Source organism: Pholcus phalangioides, unplaced genomic scaffold (assembly GCF_987345545.1).
Source record: "Pholcus phalangioides strain wild (caught in Gottingen) unplaced genomic scaffold, Ppha-v1.0 ptg000008l_1, whole genome shotgun sequence".
NCBI lineage: Eukaryota > Metazoa > Arthropoda > Arachnida > Araneae > Pholcidae > Pholcus > Pholcus phalangioides.
In genome coordinates, this window is record NW_028301601.1 from 49740407 (window position 1) to 49755833 (window position 15427).

The following is a 15427-nucleotide window of genomic DNA, read 5'->3' on the forward strand; positions in this document are numbered from 1 at the left end:
ATCAATTCTGGTATTTTTCCCATTAATTCCGAATTTCTATCTCAATCCGGTATTTTTCCCTTTTCATTAATTCTGAATTTTCATCAATTCTGGGATTTCTTTCATTAATTCTGATATTCTATCTCAATTATGGAATCTTTCCTCGTTAATTCTAAATTTTCATCTTTCTCAATTCTAGGATTTTTCTCTCATTAGTTGTGAATTTCACATCAATTCTGGGATTTTTTCCTTTCGTTAATTCTAAAGAGTCATCAATTCTGGTTTTTTTCATTTATTCTGAATTCCCTTGCGAATGTGAATTCTGTGATGGAATCTTAACTCTGGGATTTTTTCCCTTTCATTAATTCTTAATTTTCATCAATTCTGGGATTTTCTTTCCATAATTCTGAATTTTCACTCTTGAGGCAATTATATTTTCCAATTATTTCTCATTTTTAATTCATTAATTCTGAATTTTCAGTACTCAGATCAGTAGGTTCTAATTATCATTAGTTATGGGATTATTTCTTTAATTAAAACTTTTCTCCTGCTCTGAATATTCTTCATTTCCAAATGTTCATTAGTTTTAGTGTTAAATTACATTTAATCGTGTCTATATTATTTTAGTGGATATTTTTCAGCATTTTCGTGTATATTCTGTGATAATTCAAGAATGTTTGGATGCTTGATTCTCCCCTCCCCTACAAAATGTATAAAAGCGGGGCCAAGGAGCCCCCAAATTATTTTAGCGTTAATAAGGTCGGCCCAACCAAAGAGAATGGATTCCCACCATTAATTCTGAATTACTCTCAATTCTGACTTTTTCTCTCATTAATTTTTCATTTTCATCAATTCTGAGAATTTTTTCATTTATTCTGAATTTCCATTTGTGTATGCGTGTATTCTGAGGTTTTTTTCTCCATTAATCCTGAATTCATTAATTCTAAATTTTCCTGAATTCTGAGATTTTTTCTTTCATTAATTCTGAGATTTTTCTTTCATTAATTCTGAGATTTTTCTTTCATTAATTCTGAGATTTTTCTTTCATTAATTCTGAGATTTTTCTTTCATTAATTCTGAGATTTTTCTTTCATTAATTCTGAGATTTTTTTTTCGTTCATTAATTCTAAATTTCCATCGATTCCGGGAATTTTTTCTTCATTTCTGAATTTTCACGTGCGTGTGTGCGGGGAATTCCCAGAATTTTTTCTTTCATTGGTTCTAAATTTTCATCACTTCTAGGATTTTTTTCCTTAATTCGAATTTTCATTAGTGCGGGAATTAATGTATTTGAATTATTTCTCATTTTTGAATTCAATTCTAAATTTCCATTAGCTCTCAGATCATCACAGGCCCTAATTCTCATTGGTTTTTAAATTATTTATGTAATTGAAAAATGTTCTCAAGTTTCGAAATTTTCATCAATTTTTGTGTTCGTTTTTCAGAGTTCCTTTATGTTTTGTGATATGATAATGCGAGAATATGTGGATGCCTGATTTCCCCTTCCCCAATAAAATATATAAAAGCGGGCTAAGGAGATCCCCTAAATTATTTTCGAATTTAATAAGGGCAGCCCTGACAAAAAAATTATGAATTCCCTTCTTCGAGCGGTAGAAACCGAAACTAAAATCATTAGAGTTTCTGTGTTATTAAATGGATGTCATGAAACCCTCATAATGTTTCCTGACACCAATTCTTTTTTGACTATTGATCATCATGGCGTTGATGGTGTTTTTTTTATGTAGGAAAGTATTCATTTTTTTTTTCAAAAAAAAAGAAGAAAACTCCACTTAACTCATAAACACAGCCAGCATCAATCTATTGCTGGGCTCTGGTGTTAGTGACCTCGTTCTGGTTTGTGACCCAGTTTGTGGCCCGTTGAGTTCCTTACACACACACACACTCTTTTTTTTTCCTTTCCTATCTTCTTTCCATCCATTACCCGGACCGGATTCATCTTATTTTGTTGCTTTTTGGTCGTTGGCCCCCTTTGATCTGTGGGTCCTCATCTATTGACTTCTCTGGTAGGAAGGAAGGATGGATTGCTTTTTTGGTCGTATATTGTCAGAAAATGTTCTGGATTTCTCAGTGTGCGAAAAAAATTGCTCTCGTTTGGATTGCCATTGTCTGGGATCCAATAAAATTCAGTTTTTGCTTTTTTTTTTTTCCTCGTCATTGATGGAGTCTAGACTTTCTATACGGATCATTCTTCTTCTGGCTTAGGTGAATGTCCGTTCGAACCCTGTAATCACTTTTTGTTTCTAGTATTATGCGCGGTTTCGTCACGTTCAATATGAACTGACATTGCGAAAACTTTATTTCCTGAGGCTATTCGCAGTCTTTCTTGGGACTCGTTGTTAGCATGCAAGTTTTTCCCGCATAATTTTAAAGGCACGTGTTTAGAGGTAATAAATCAGTCGGACACCCCATTAAGCCTGGTTTCTAGAACCGCAGCTGAGTTTTTAAGAATCTCACCTAATTATAATTTTAGAAATTTAAATCACGAACTTGATTATAACTGAAGAGCAAGCGCAGTTATTTCTATCAAAATTTCGGTTTTCAAAGCGTCTCGTCTAACCGAGGATATTGATGTATTAGGTGGGAACAGTTCTTGCCAGAAATTTAGTGTTTGAAAAAAAAAAAGCCCTTAAAGCACCACTAAGTTTGGATTTTCCGTGGAACAAAATAATGTGACGAGTTTTAGATTTTTCAACCGAAATTTCACACGTCCCGTATTACACCTAAAAGTTACGAACAACAAACAAAATTTTGCGCACTACTGGAACACGCTTTAACGTTTCCAAAGCGATCGCGATTATGCAAATTAGACTGTAAACACGACTACTGCAGCGTGTCTCTCCCTGATGTTTCCTATCATTTCTGGCAAGAACTTTGTTTCCCACCAAATCGGGTATTGGATTCTAGATTCAGGACCACGTCTAATAGTGTGATAAATTGCACAGTGCATGATGGATTGATACAATTATTTATAAGCAGGTCTTGAAAAATCTCTAGTTATCATGGTGACAAGTAAATTATGTCCGCCTAAAATTTCCTATGCGTGATCAGAAAATTTAGTGATGTCCCTCAGACTCCAATTTAGTAAATTTATGTCAGGGAGATCTCTTTTTATATTAGTTGAAATGTTTTTGTAAAGGCGCTAACAGATGTAATTCCGGTGTTTCTTAACGGGCCTCTTTGTGCCGATAAGATGAAGTCTGTGGACCTCCTCTGCCAATAAAATACAGGCCGCCTATCTCTTTACAATACAATATTTAGTATACAGCAATGTAAAAACATTTGAGTGAATCATTTTGCTAATCCAACCTCCCGGATTCCTTGGAATCAGAAGGTCGGAAGGAAATTTCCTATCTTCTTTCATCCATTACCCGGACCAGATTCATCTTATGTTGTTGCTTTTACGTCATTGGGCCCCTTTGTTTTCTGTGGGTCTCCATCTGGACTTCTTTGGTTTGAAGGAAGGATGGATTGCGTTCTTGAATGTACTATATTGTCCGAGTTCATTGTAGAAAATTTTCTGAATTTTCCACTATGCGGAAAAAAAAAGCTCTTTTTGGGATTGCTATTGTTTGGAATCCAATAAAATTCAGTTTTTGCCTTTTTTTCCTCGGCATTGATGGTCTAGATCTAGACTTTCTATGTGGACCATTATTCCTATTGCATAGAGGTGAATGTCTGTTCGAACCTTGTATTCACTCTCTGTTTATGGTGTTATGAGTGATTTCGTCACGTTCAATATAAGTTAACATTGTGAAAATATTATTTCTTAAGACTATTTGAAATCTTTTTTGAACTCGCGTAGTTAATTTCACGTTTTTTTTCTCATGCAATATTTTAATTGTAAATGTAATTTAGAGGGGATAAATCTGACTTCTTTGTGCGGTCATCGTTCTGCACTCTCATCGTGAGGATCCCTCGTTGACGTACAGTGGTAACCGGCTGAAGTTACCTACTGACAAAACATGAAAAATAGAAAAATCAAGTATTTACTTGGTTGAAAAGAAAAGTTCAAATTTTCTGCCCAGAGAAGCGTACTTGGAAATCATTTCCTCGAAACGTGCATATCTCGTCGAATACTTTATTGTTTTATTTCAAATTCCACAAAGATGTGTCTCGTGTATGTCGTCAAATTTTCTGTATGTTTCGTAAAAATTGGTTGAAAATTCCACATGCATTGATTTAAACCCCGCTAGCCAGTGGTTCTCAAACTTTTCTCACCAGCGGGCCCCTTGCCCAATTCATGTTTCATATGCTGCTCCCCAGAATAGCTTTAGTAGGTATTTTCCGACCTTCATACAAATCGATTCTCAACACGTGACACCCCTGAAATTCCTTTTGGAGCTTCAGTTGGTGTAGATATAAATATTCATATTTCTCAATTTTCGATTCACCCATATCTTCTACCGAGGTTTTACGAATCGGAAGAAAAAATAGAATTAGGTGTTAATTTTTTTGGAGAAAAATTTCCCAAAATCTGTTTCTTTCTCGCCTTTTTAGGTCAGGTACTAGTGACTCTTTCAAAAACTTGGCTTCCATCCCTATTCAATAGTGACATGAAGAATTATTAAATATTGTACATAAATATTGTTATAGGTGCCAATAACAATATTTTCAGTCGCCATCGTGGCCTATGATTTTTTAAGTCCGGCTAATAAGCCAGGGGTGCACAACCTCCGGCCCGCGGGCCCAATGCAGCCCTCCAAGAGGTTCTATCCAGCCCGCAGAAGATGTTTCGGTAGAAAAGTATAAATACACACACATCACGGTAAACAGCTAAGCTGACCATATCTCCTGTCAATAATATCGACCTTTGGCTAATTTCAGCCAAAAAAAATTGTGAGGAAAGTAAAGTTGCCAATCAAAGCCGAAAAAATTGTTACAGACAAAAACTCTACCTATTTTGATTTTTTTCAAAAATTCAAGCGTCTCGTTGTGTAAAAATAAGGGGTGAAAACGGGGCATTTTATGAAAAAGTTGGGACGAGACCAAAATTACTGGAGTGTCCCGTAAAATACGGGTCATATTATCACCCCGATGCTTGCAATTTTCCTGCCCGCAAGTGGTAAAACTATCTCATATCTAGTCGTTTGGACTGAAGAAGGTTGTGCATCGCTGTTATAAACAGCTGTATATCGATCCATATATTTTACACTAATGGCCGTATTCCACCGACAGAGTTTACACAACAATCGCAGGTTAAAGGATTAGCGATCGACACGGATTGGTAAAAATACTCAATTGAACCAATCCGTTTCGATCTTCAATCCTTTCACCTTCGATTGTAGTTTAAGGTGCGTTGGTGAATACGACCGTTAATCACACAGACGTGATCCTGGATCTAAAAAAACGGCTTTGAGTGACCAATCATAGCCACCGTTATCTCGAATACGTACATGATATGAAAGCATTGTCTGTAAACCCCCTTGTGCTGGGGTGCACAACCCGGCTTATATCCCGGGAGGGACAGAGCCTGGGTCGTGACTGGTCTGTCGGTGTGCACAACCTTTTCAGTTCGCGGGCCCTGTACGCCTTATTTTTGCCGCTCTTGGACCAGAAGCTTGTACATGTAGTGTATGTGACATATTTTTGGCCGTCACAACTTTTTTTTATAAAACGTCCCGTTTTTTCAACGAGGCTTACTCAAAATCTTATTCTTCACCAAATAAATCAAGAATTAAGACCATTTATGATAATTATGAGCCTATCGTAATGAATTTTGCTCATATAAATATCTCATACATCAAACATACTTTTTTGTGAATATACTTTATGTTGTATATTTCAATCCATTGTGAGTTGCAGTAGCCCTCTATTTCCCACCATTGGCGATTTTTCAGCAATATAAGCTATAGATATGACAACTTTACCTGCATTTGGGAATTTTCTGGCTGTAATTGACAGCTTCATTTGCATTTGACAATTTTTTTTGCTAATGTGTGGCATCCCGTACGCATCCCTATTTCCCGAAGGAAGTATGGCTAGCCCAAGGTAAAATATTTGTTGTGTTGTGCGTATTGATACTTTTCTATAGAAAACACCTTTAACGTCCGGATGGAACCCCTTGGTGGGCCCGCATTTGGCCCGCGGACCGGAGGTTATGCACTGCCTTTGCGTATCAATTATATTCAGCTTACCGTCTCCATCGTAAATAATCATTGACCAATCAACCAAGTCTCTGGACATAATTGGTTTCGATTAAGACCCTTTACGAGTCAATACATGTCTGTTATATTATACATTATTTGTATCACGATTCAAAATAGCCTGTATGCTCATGAACATGACCTTTGTTTCCTCTCATACAGACATCCCACAGAAATCCTAACTAATTAGCATTTCGATTGAACTGCTAATTAGCCAGGTGTGCGTAGAACCCGGCTACATTGTACATTGTTTGCCTTAACAACAATCATATTGTTTTCTCAGAAATTATTACAACTCTGTTGTCCTTGATGATGATGATGATGGTGGCGGTTGACATTTCAGAGAGATATGAGCCATCGGTTTCTCAAACCACCGATGAGAATTGCAGTCGCATTGTCTCGTTTGAAACTTATCATCGTCGTTATAACCGAAGAACAATCACAGTATCAGAGACCTTTCTTAATTCTTATCGGTGGATTTATAATTTGAAACTTTTTATTAATCAGTCGGGCCATTGTGTCAGGTGAAAGCTCTCGTAAGCGGAAGAGGTTATGTGGTCTGGTCGGGTTTCGGACAATAGCTGTGCGACCGCAAATTAACCTTGAATGAGAGTGAGTTATGTGAATATTCATGTCTTCCTGTAATTTTTTATTAACATGTTCAGATAATATCAGTCGGATTGCATGCGAATATAAATTTTCCAAGAAATTCAATTCACTGAATCCTATTCCAAAATCACAAATACAATCCATCAGTTCTGTTTATTTGATGGTTGAAACATCGAAACGTTATTCGTAAGAATGTACAAACAAGCCACGCCGCTATGATCGTTATACGTGACCTTTGAAGGATATAACGGTACCTTTTTGTATCCGACCTGGTACCACCCGCTGGTCACCGAATCGGTTTTTTTTTTTTATGCGGTATTACCATCTGACCTCACCGATTAATTCTGAGCAAATAAAATTCAAAGTAAACGGAGCGGAAAAAACACATTCACTTTGGTTCGAATAAGAACGAGTTTGTGTTATATTTGTTAGAAAGACTTGATATTTTGTTTTTAATACGCTTATAACGTAAATATTTGTAATTATTCACGAGGAAAAGTGTTCGCGAAAATTATTAGAGCTTTGCATGGTCAAGATGGGATGCATCCGGGGACCGCCATCCCTTAAAGAAATAACTTAAATCATCTATGAAGAGTAAATGTATATATAGTTATTTAATTAGGAAAAAATTATTATGAATTAAAATTGACTCATGTTTCGAAATATTAAATCAATGTTAATGAAGTTTTGAATCGATTAATCAAATATTTTTCAACGCACATGAAGAAAAAAAAATTATGATGTTAGTAAATGATGTAAATTGGATACTTTTATGCCATAGATGGCGCGGTCCAATACGGCCGACGCCGCTTATTAGAATCACGGATAAATTCCTTTCTTTTGTAGAAGAACGAAACGGATAACTATCAAAACACATGGAAAAAAAATATTTTTCGTTATCGGACTTCAGATAATGTAACCATTTTTTCCCCTCTGTCGAAAGCTGTTTTTTGCGCATTTTGAGGCTTAAAAAAGTTTAACCAAACTTATTTTTTGCCTGTAAGTTATCGTTATCAGGATGCAAGACCGTATAGGAGACTAGAAGGTGTTCTATTTTTCCCTTCCTTGTTGACAAACATTTCCGTACTTGAAATCGGTGCGCAGTATTAGCTATGATCCATGTACGCATAGAGCTGCTTTTGCAATGGCCGTCCTTTGGTGAAGGCAAGTAAATGTCGGACGAAAAAAGTTCTTTCCTTCAGTTCTTGATCAGTTTCTCTCAGTCGACCAGATTCCAATTCATTTTTCCGAGAGACTTTCTCAAGGGATATATGAAACGGATTGTATATATATGCGTACACACATTTAAAAAACTAATTCATGGTATACATTAGACAGTTCCATTCTAACGCCTCACAATGGCTGAATAAAAAAATATGTAGGATTTTAGCTTCTTAAGATAATAAAAGAATTAAAAAATTCAATTTTTCAGAATAAAATTGAAAAAAGAAGACTATTGAGTATTTTTTGCAACCAATAATGTGGGAAAGAAAAAACCGACTCGTTTCACCAATATCCGTTTACTATACGTCCCGTTTGTCGATATGGTCACCGTACTTGCAAACGCGTTTTTTTCGAATATAGTTATCATTCAGTTATTTTCATCAGGATTAAGCAGCGTGGACTGAATGAATTTGTTAGAAAATTGTGTTTTTTTTTGGGGGGGGGGGATTATCATTTATTATCATTCGTAGCAGAGTGGTTAAAGCACGAGCGTTCTGCTCAAATTTCTGAAGAAGGGGACGATGGAGCAAAAAGTTTGGGAACCTGTTATCGAGATCATACATGCTCAACCTATGACTCGCAGAATAAATGTGGCCCTCGGAGTCTTCTGATGTGATTTCGAGACCTCAAATTTAATTTTACTAAAATGAACTAAACGGCACATTTACAGATCACTTAAGTGGCACGCTGTACATTTCCAGATCTAAGTTGCCCGTAGTACATTTTCAAATCACTTATGGGACCAGTGGTACATCCCCAGATCTTATAAGTGACCCACGGCATATATACAGATAGATCACTTGAGTGGCCCACGACACAGTTCCAAATCACCCAGGTGACTCGCAGCACACTTTCAGACCATTTAAGTGGCCCGCGACATGTTTCTAAACGAATGAAGTGGCCCGCGACATGTTTCTAAACGAATGAAGTGGCCCGCACTCTCCTATATGGTGAGCATGTTTGATCTAGATAACACTGTATGACTTGCTGGCCGCGGGTTTCATGGAAATGTGTTTTTTTTTCGGCCCGCAATGTCTGAAAGGTTGATGACCTGTGGTTAAGAGCTAATAATATTATCAAATTATTTCTCTAAAACCGTCTCAAACCGAAATATAGTCATAATCATCGGATCGATCAGCACTAATTGATCCGTCCGATCACCTTATATAAGATCATAACTTTCTCCGCATGTCTTAAAAGATCGAAGTTCCGCTTAAATCTTTTTCATATTTAAATCCGAATTTTAAATTTCCCACGATTAAATCCGATTAATAATTTCCCTCCCCCCCCCCCATACTTTCCATAAGAATTCGATTAAATTCCTCGACGGGTGGAAACGAAAATTAATCCCACGTGGGAAAAACAAAAACGTTCGATTATATTTAGATTATATAAATAAAATGATATGTGATGAGAATAATAATCAAAACCAATAATAATGTATTTGGCGGTTTCTGGTGACGATCAGCTGTTGAGAAATCCGAATAACCCGCCAATGTCTACAAACCAGTTGCTGGTGTTCCACATGGTGGATCGTCGTGACCCTCGGCTCGTTCGGCGCTTTTTTTTTTTTTGTAATATTATTTTTGGATTGTTTTCCGCCTCTCGTTGGATGTCTGAAGCAAGATCTTGTCATTTTCGTGGACTCTAGTCCCGTATCCGTGTCTCTTATCTCAAGAGAGACACATCCTTGAGTCTGTGTGTCTCATATTTGCTCGTGTCTCTTCGGTTGTATTTACCTAAGGGGCTCGGCCGTTTGGGAAATTTTGACGTAATATCACAGAAGTGGTTTTTTTTTTTATCTTGTACAAATTTGTATATCCTTGTTCCTGTGTGTACGGATATAGCCGTTTTCCCCGCCGATTTATTTCCCCGTTTCTTCTGTGCTGAAATCGGATTTACCTGCGGAAATTCAGTGATCTGTGTCCAGGATTAATGTGAGATTTGTGCACATTTTGTCCGTGGAAGGTGTGATGTTTAGGTGAAGTGATTTTGCGGCTGGGAACTGTTCGAGTTGCGGTGATGGACGGAGGAGTCGTGGAAAGACAGCCGAATGCGATGTGGTGCCGAGATGATTACCGGAGTAGTTCGAAGTTCCGTTCGCATAGCGAGAACCTAGCGTGGAGGACTGGATGGGATCAGTCCCAGAATAAAGAGGATAAATCCCGTCCGTCAAAAAAGACCAATAAGTACGGTCTGGTGATTGTGATACCAGCTACGGACGAAAAGATGTCCAAGAGTGATGCCCAGAACGGTATCTGCCCGCAGTCGGATTCCGGCATCGCTTCCGTGTCGCCCTCGCCTCCGAAGACACCGGTCCCGGATTATTATGATTTCGATAAACCGACTCCGGATTCGTTGACTCCGGATTATATTGATTCCGATGAAGCTAAAGGGGCCGTCCATGCCAGGGGCGCAGTGTCTAAAAGGGTCCATTTCGTATGCGACAAGTCCAAGACGAACTGGAGGGACGTGTTGACGGAAGCAGAGTCGTTGGCCGTGCGTCAGAAGGATCCGGATTCGTGTTATAGACAAGAGTGGATGAACGAATCGCGTAAGCACGGGATCAGTCCCAGAAACAGTGACCGGAGGTCAGCTCGCAAATCCAAGAAGAAGAATAAGAGCTACTGGGACCCGGATTGCCGGACGTGCTCCCTGGATCGGTGCACGACGAGAAAGCTGAACAGGTCGCGTACGCCGCTGTTGTGCGATCCGGATCCTTTGAAGGATCCTTGGGATTCGCCTGGGAAGAGGAGGAGGAGATATCAGAAACATTTGAGGTGAGTGGCTTAGATCAAATTAGGTCTATTAAAGTATTAAAATCGCTTGGAATTTTTGCAACATGTTGCGTCAAAATGTTATCTTACCTCGATTTCTCAACTAGTGTTTCGCCGAACTATAGCGTTCCCGAGGCTTCGTTGAGGGTTCCAATAGATAAACTAATGAATAACAACTGAATACAATAAACCCTTAAGGGCCACCTTTACAAAGGGGTTAATTTCCAATAGGGCAAATATTTCTTCATATTATTTCACTTCTTCCCGTAGGGTCCGTTTTCTGAGGAACGGAAGATGGCCGAAGGTGGTTTTACTGTTCAAGTATTAACCAGTTAAGCGGCACAGCAGAATTCACTATATCGCCTTCAATATCCCATACCTTTACTAAGGGGTGTAGGGAAAGTGTTTCATTGAGAAATCACTGCATAATATCTGGATTTGTCAATGCTGAAATGAGTCTTAAGGTGGTGAAATATCTCGTCAGTGCCGCTTAAAGGGTTAATCGATAGCAGTGTAAATACAATAAACCCCCGATGTAACGTCATAATTTGTTTCTTAGATTTCTGGCGCTATAATGAGTTTGGCGTTGTATCAAATTGCAAATTTACGTGTGCTATTCTAATATATGGAAGATTTGTTTACTAAAAAGTTCTGGCGCTAAGCGGGGTTGGTTCTAAATCGAGGGCGCTATTACGGGGTTTGACTATATAGTTATATTATTGTGGAAAATATGAAAGAATTTCATAGGAAAATAAAAACTTTGAAGATTCCTTAAATATGAATATTTTAAAGTCTCCTAGAATATGAATATTTTAGTCTCCTAGAATATGAATATTTTAGTCTCCTAGAATATGAATATTTTAGTCTCCTAGAATATGAATATTTTAGTCTCCTAGAATATGAATATTTTAGTCTCCTAGAATATGGATATTATTTTAAGATCTGCATTACATGGATAGTTCTCAGGTGATTTTCACACATGAATGTTTTTCAAGTTATTTTTTAAATATGTTCCCACGTGTTCCGTTCTAGGGTCCTCTAGAAAGTGAACTTCAAAGAAGAAAAGTCCCATACGTAAAGAAATCCTTGCATTGATTTTCACAATTTATGTTAACCATTTTTTAGATCCCGTAAGACGGACACTAAGCCTTATAGATTCCTATGATTGCGTATATCGCTTCATAGGAATATGAAATATTCCTATGGAAATTCCTCGGAATATTACTATTGTTTAAGGTTTTCTGGAATATCTCTATTTTGAAAAGTCTCCTAGAACGTTAAACTTGCAAGGGTTTCCAAAGGGGTGGGGGGATACGTTAATATATAGGCCAGAGGTTTTGAATGTTTGTTTGTTTGTGGAACCCTTGGTGGTTGCGAAATTGTTATTAACATTAATACGCGAGAATATTATTTAAATATAAATATTTTAGATGCAATACCAATGAAACATTTCGCGGCTCAAAACTCAACAGCGTCGAATTTCAAAAAATGCTCTCACAGAACCTTGGGTGCAGCGGAATATTTGGTGGGAAAAATGATTTAAACCAGTAGTGTTCAACTCTTCATTCATCAAATCAGTTTTTGAAATGCGCAAAAGGCTTGCGTACCTGTAAAAAATACTGTAAAGGCGTGCGAACCTCCGGAAAACGTAATACATATCTAGAAATTCGTAGGAAATTTTTGTACCTGTAGGAGGCATGCATATCTCTTGAACTACTCGGAACGCGTGCCTGCTATTAGATTTGTGCTGGTGGCTTTCGTACCCGTCGAAATGCTTAAGTTAAATTCGTACTTTTTTGTATAATATCTCGCGACAATTTTTTTCCAATTTTTTTTTGTTTCCTTCTATTGCCGATTTCTGGTGTATCTTTGAATGACCCGTCACGTACCCCGATGTGTAAGCGTACCACAGGTTGGGATTCACTGGTGTAGAAAATAATCTTAATGTCAAAATCCCGTTTGTCCGTCTGTTTCTCAACCTTTCTGAATCTAAGGACCAGTAAAACGTCTGAAATCATTTGACAGACCACAAACTTACAACATGGTGTCCTGTATTTTATGAGACTGCGAACGGCTACGTGTAGTTTTTTTAAATTTATTTCCACGGTTAATAACACAAAAAACAGTTAAATCTCAATGTTTGTCGTCTAGAATCCTGGGCCTGTACAGAATGACTAACAGTAAAGACAAAAACAAATAAACACAGTTAAATAATAAAATGATTTTAGATAAATTTTTGTAACAATTATATTGAAAAATACATGTTCACATAATACTAGAATTCAATACAAAAACAATTGATATGAGGCAACTACAAGCATATTGATAATAAGATAATGCGCTTCTATAATTGAAAATATACATCAATATCGTCTATTGTTATTAGAAATTCAGTGATTTTTTTTTTTAAATGTTGCAAACCTAGATCAATTCTGTATTGCCAACGGTAAAGCATTCTAAATAGTTCAGGAGCAAGATAGAAAAGAGATATTTCGCAAACATTTTTATTAAATGAGGGTATGCAGTAAATTTCATTTGGTCTTCTCGATGATATGAACTTTTTGTGTGCATATTGATTTATTACGATATATGTACAGTATGATTCGGTAGATGGTGTTATGTCTTATAGGGAGTAGATTTAAATTTCTAAAGTGGAGATTTGAGAGCGAGCACTGCAAATAGTTTTGAAACATCTGTTTTGAATAGAATAGGCTGTAGATTTGTCTTGCAATCGCCTCCCCAGATGATACCATAATTGACAATTGACTAAAAGCATGCATATATATACAGTATATTTCTCCCAGAAATTCTGCTGTTAACCTTTTGTTTGAGATAATAGAATTTATATACGATACGTAGTTTTTTAGCTATTTCCAGTGTATGAAGTTTCCATTTTGGATTGCTACTAACATAAAGTCCCACATATTTGATATTTTGTACTTGCTGAATTTTTTGGCAGGAGCAGTAGAGGTTCATCAGACATATTGGAATATGCAATTTTAGATTAAAATCAATTTCGGAGTAAATTAATTTGAAATATATGAATAACTTTAGTCTTTGAAAGATTTTGGGTTAAAACATTAGCTAGAAACCATTTTCTTATTAAGCACATGTCATGCTTTATTTGAGTTGTTAGTGTATTAAAATCGTTTTAAGAATATAACAGAACTGAATCATTGGCCTAAGTTATCGTAGTAACATGAGTTATTCCGGCTATTTTATGAAGTTGTCCCGTCTTTTCTCAACGAAGCTTATTTTAATTTATAATTGCTAAAGTCACGAGTGATAATTTTTATAGCTTATGAATCATATGGTAATTATGGCTGCATTTCCATTCACAGCAATTTCCAGTTGTCCTTCGTTTCCTAAGCATTTGTTATTTTTCAGCAATTTCAGCAACAATTGTTGATTTTGCCGACTTTTCACAACGTTTTTGGTGAAAATTGACGATGTTCCGTATTTTGCTGTATTTAAGACCCCAGCTTCCCTCATTCTGCTGTATTTAGGAGCCACACCAAGTCATGAGAAATAAAGAGCATTTTTCCTTTTTTTAGAGAGTTTTCTCAAGAAATACATCTTTGTTCACCGCAATTTGCTGCAACCCTTTATTTCAGCAGTAGTTGCAGTAATTAGCAAATTTATCGTAAATTGATTTTTTTTTTTTTTTTTTTTTTTTCTGCAATTAGTGATATCCCGAATTTAGGATTCCAGTTTCCCGCATTCTTCTCGTTGAGATATGGTGACGTCGAATATGAAGTTGTAATTTTTATTGGAACCCATAAGAATATTACTATTATAAATTACACCAATTCTACAACTGGTTTGGAAGTAAACTATTAAGTTTGCCTTACGGACCACCTTTGTCATCATCGAGGATCACAGGTTGAAAGACACTGTCATAAACTGTTTAATTTTACGTTGATGTTGCAATAAAAACAACCATTTTGTGTACACATTCGTGGCTTTCTTTTTTTTTACGGGGATTCCCCTAACTATCGAGGGTTCCACCGGAACCCAACATTTAGAATCTTTGATCCTTACAGACGTAGTTTTCCATTCTGAAATGATTGTTTTTTAACGATGGGTATATGACACTGGAATATAATCAGCTGTAATCAAATATTACATATCCTGTTGGACCAAAATCATTTCACCTCTCAAAATAAAAATTTTAATAATCAATAATGACATAAACACGCACTCCCTCCATATCTCTACACATAATGGTAATTTTTGCGACACCTATTACTAGAGTCGATCTCATCTCACCGGTTTTTGTCTTTGCCCGAGGTCTAGATGTCCATAAGTTAATTATAATAATAATGCGTACGGTGTCCCGCCAGAGTGTTTCTGTGGCTGGTTGAGGGTACAATTATTATCAATAAGTTAATGATTATGCACGTTTCGTACTTTAATGAGTCAGTAGTTATGTATACAAACAACATGAGCATCTTTGAACTTCCTGTGCTCCTCGAGTGACAAGTTCACCTTGTAGGTAACTGGTTCGCGTCCGAATTTCGTATTCCCCTGGTCGCGTCCGATCCGAACGCGAGATAATATTCATGCTATAATATTGATTGTAGTAAGGCGACATTTTTCAGGATATCAGAGGTGATATCTGTGAATACATTAATTGGTTGGAAATGCATTTGTTCTAACATGTAATTGCTTGTA

The 15427-nt window shown here is 36.8% G+C and overlaps 1 protein-coding gene across 5 annotated transcripts in view; it reads left to right on the plus strand.

Annotated features, from left to right (window-relative positions):
* LOC149084447 (IQ motif and SEC7 domain-containing protein 1-like) overlaps positions 1–15427 on the plus strand; it is a 425974-nt gene that overhangs the window by 271228 nt on the left and 139319 nt on the right. For 2 of the 5 annotated variants that reach the window (XM_089234839.1, XM_089234840.1), the window contains exon 1: positions 9613–10756. The exons of the other annotated variants lie outside the window; for them this stretch is intronic. In XM_089234839.1, coding sequence (XP_089090965.1) covers positions 9999–10756 — 758 coding nt within the window. In that variant the 5' untranslated portion in view covers positions 9613–9998. Of the gene's footprint in view, positions 1–9612; positions 10757–15427 lie in introns of those variants that run through there. 5 annotated transcript variants of the gene reach the window in all.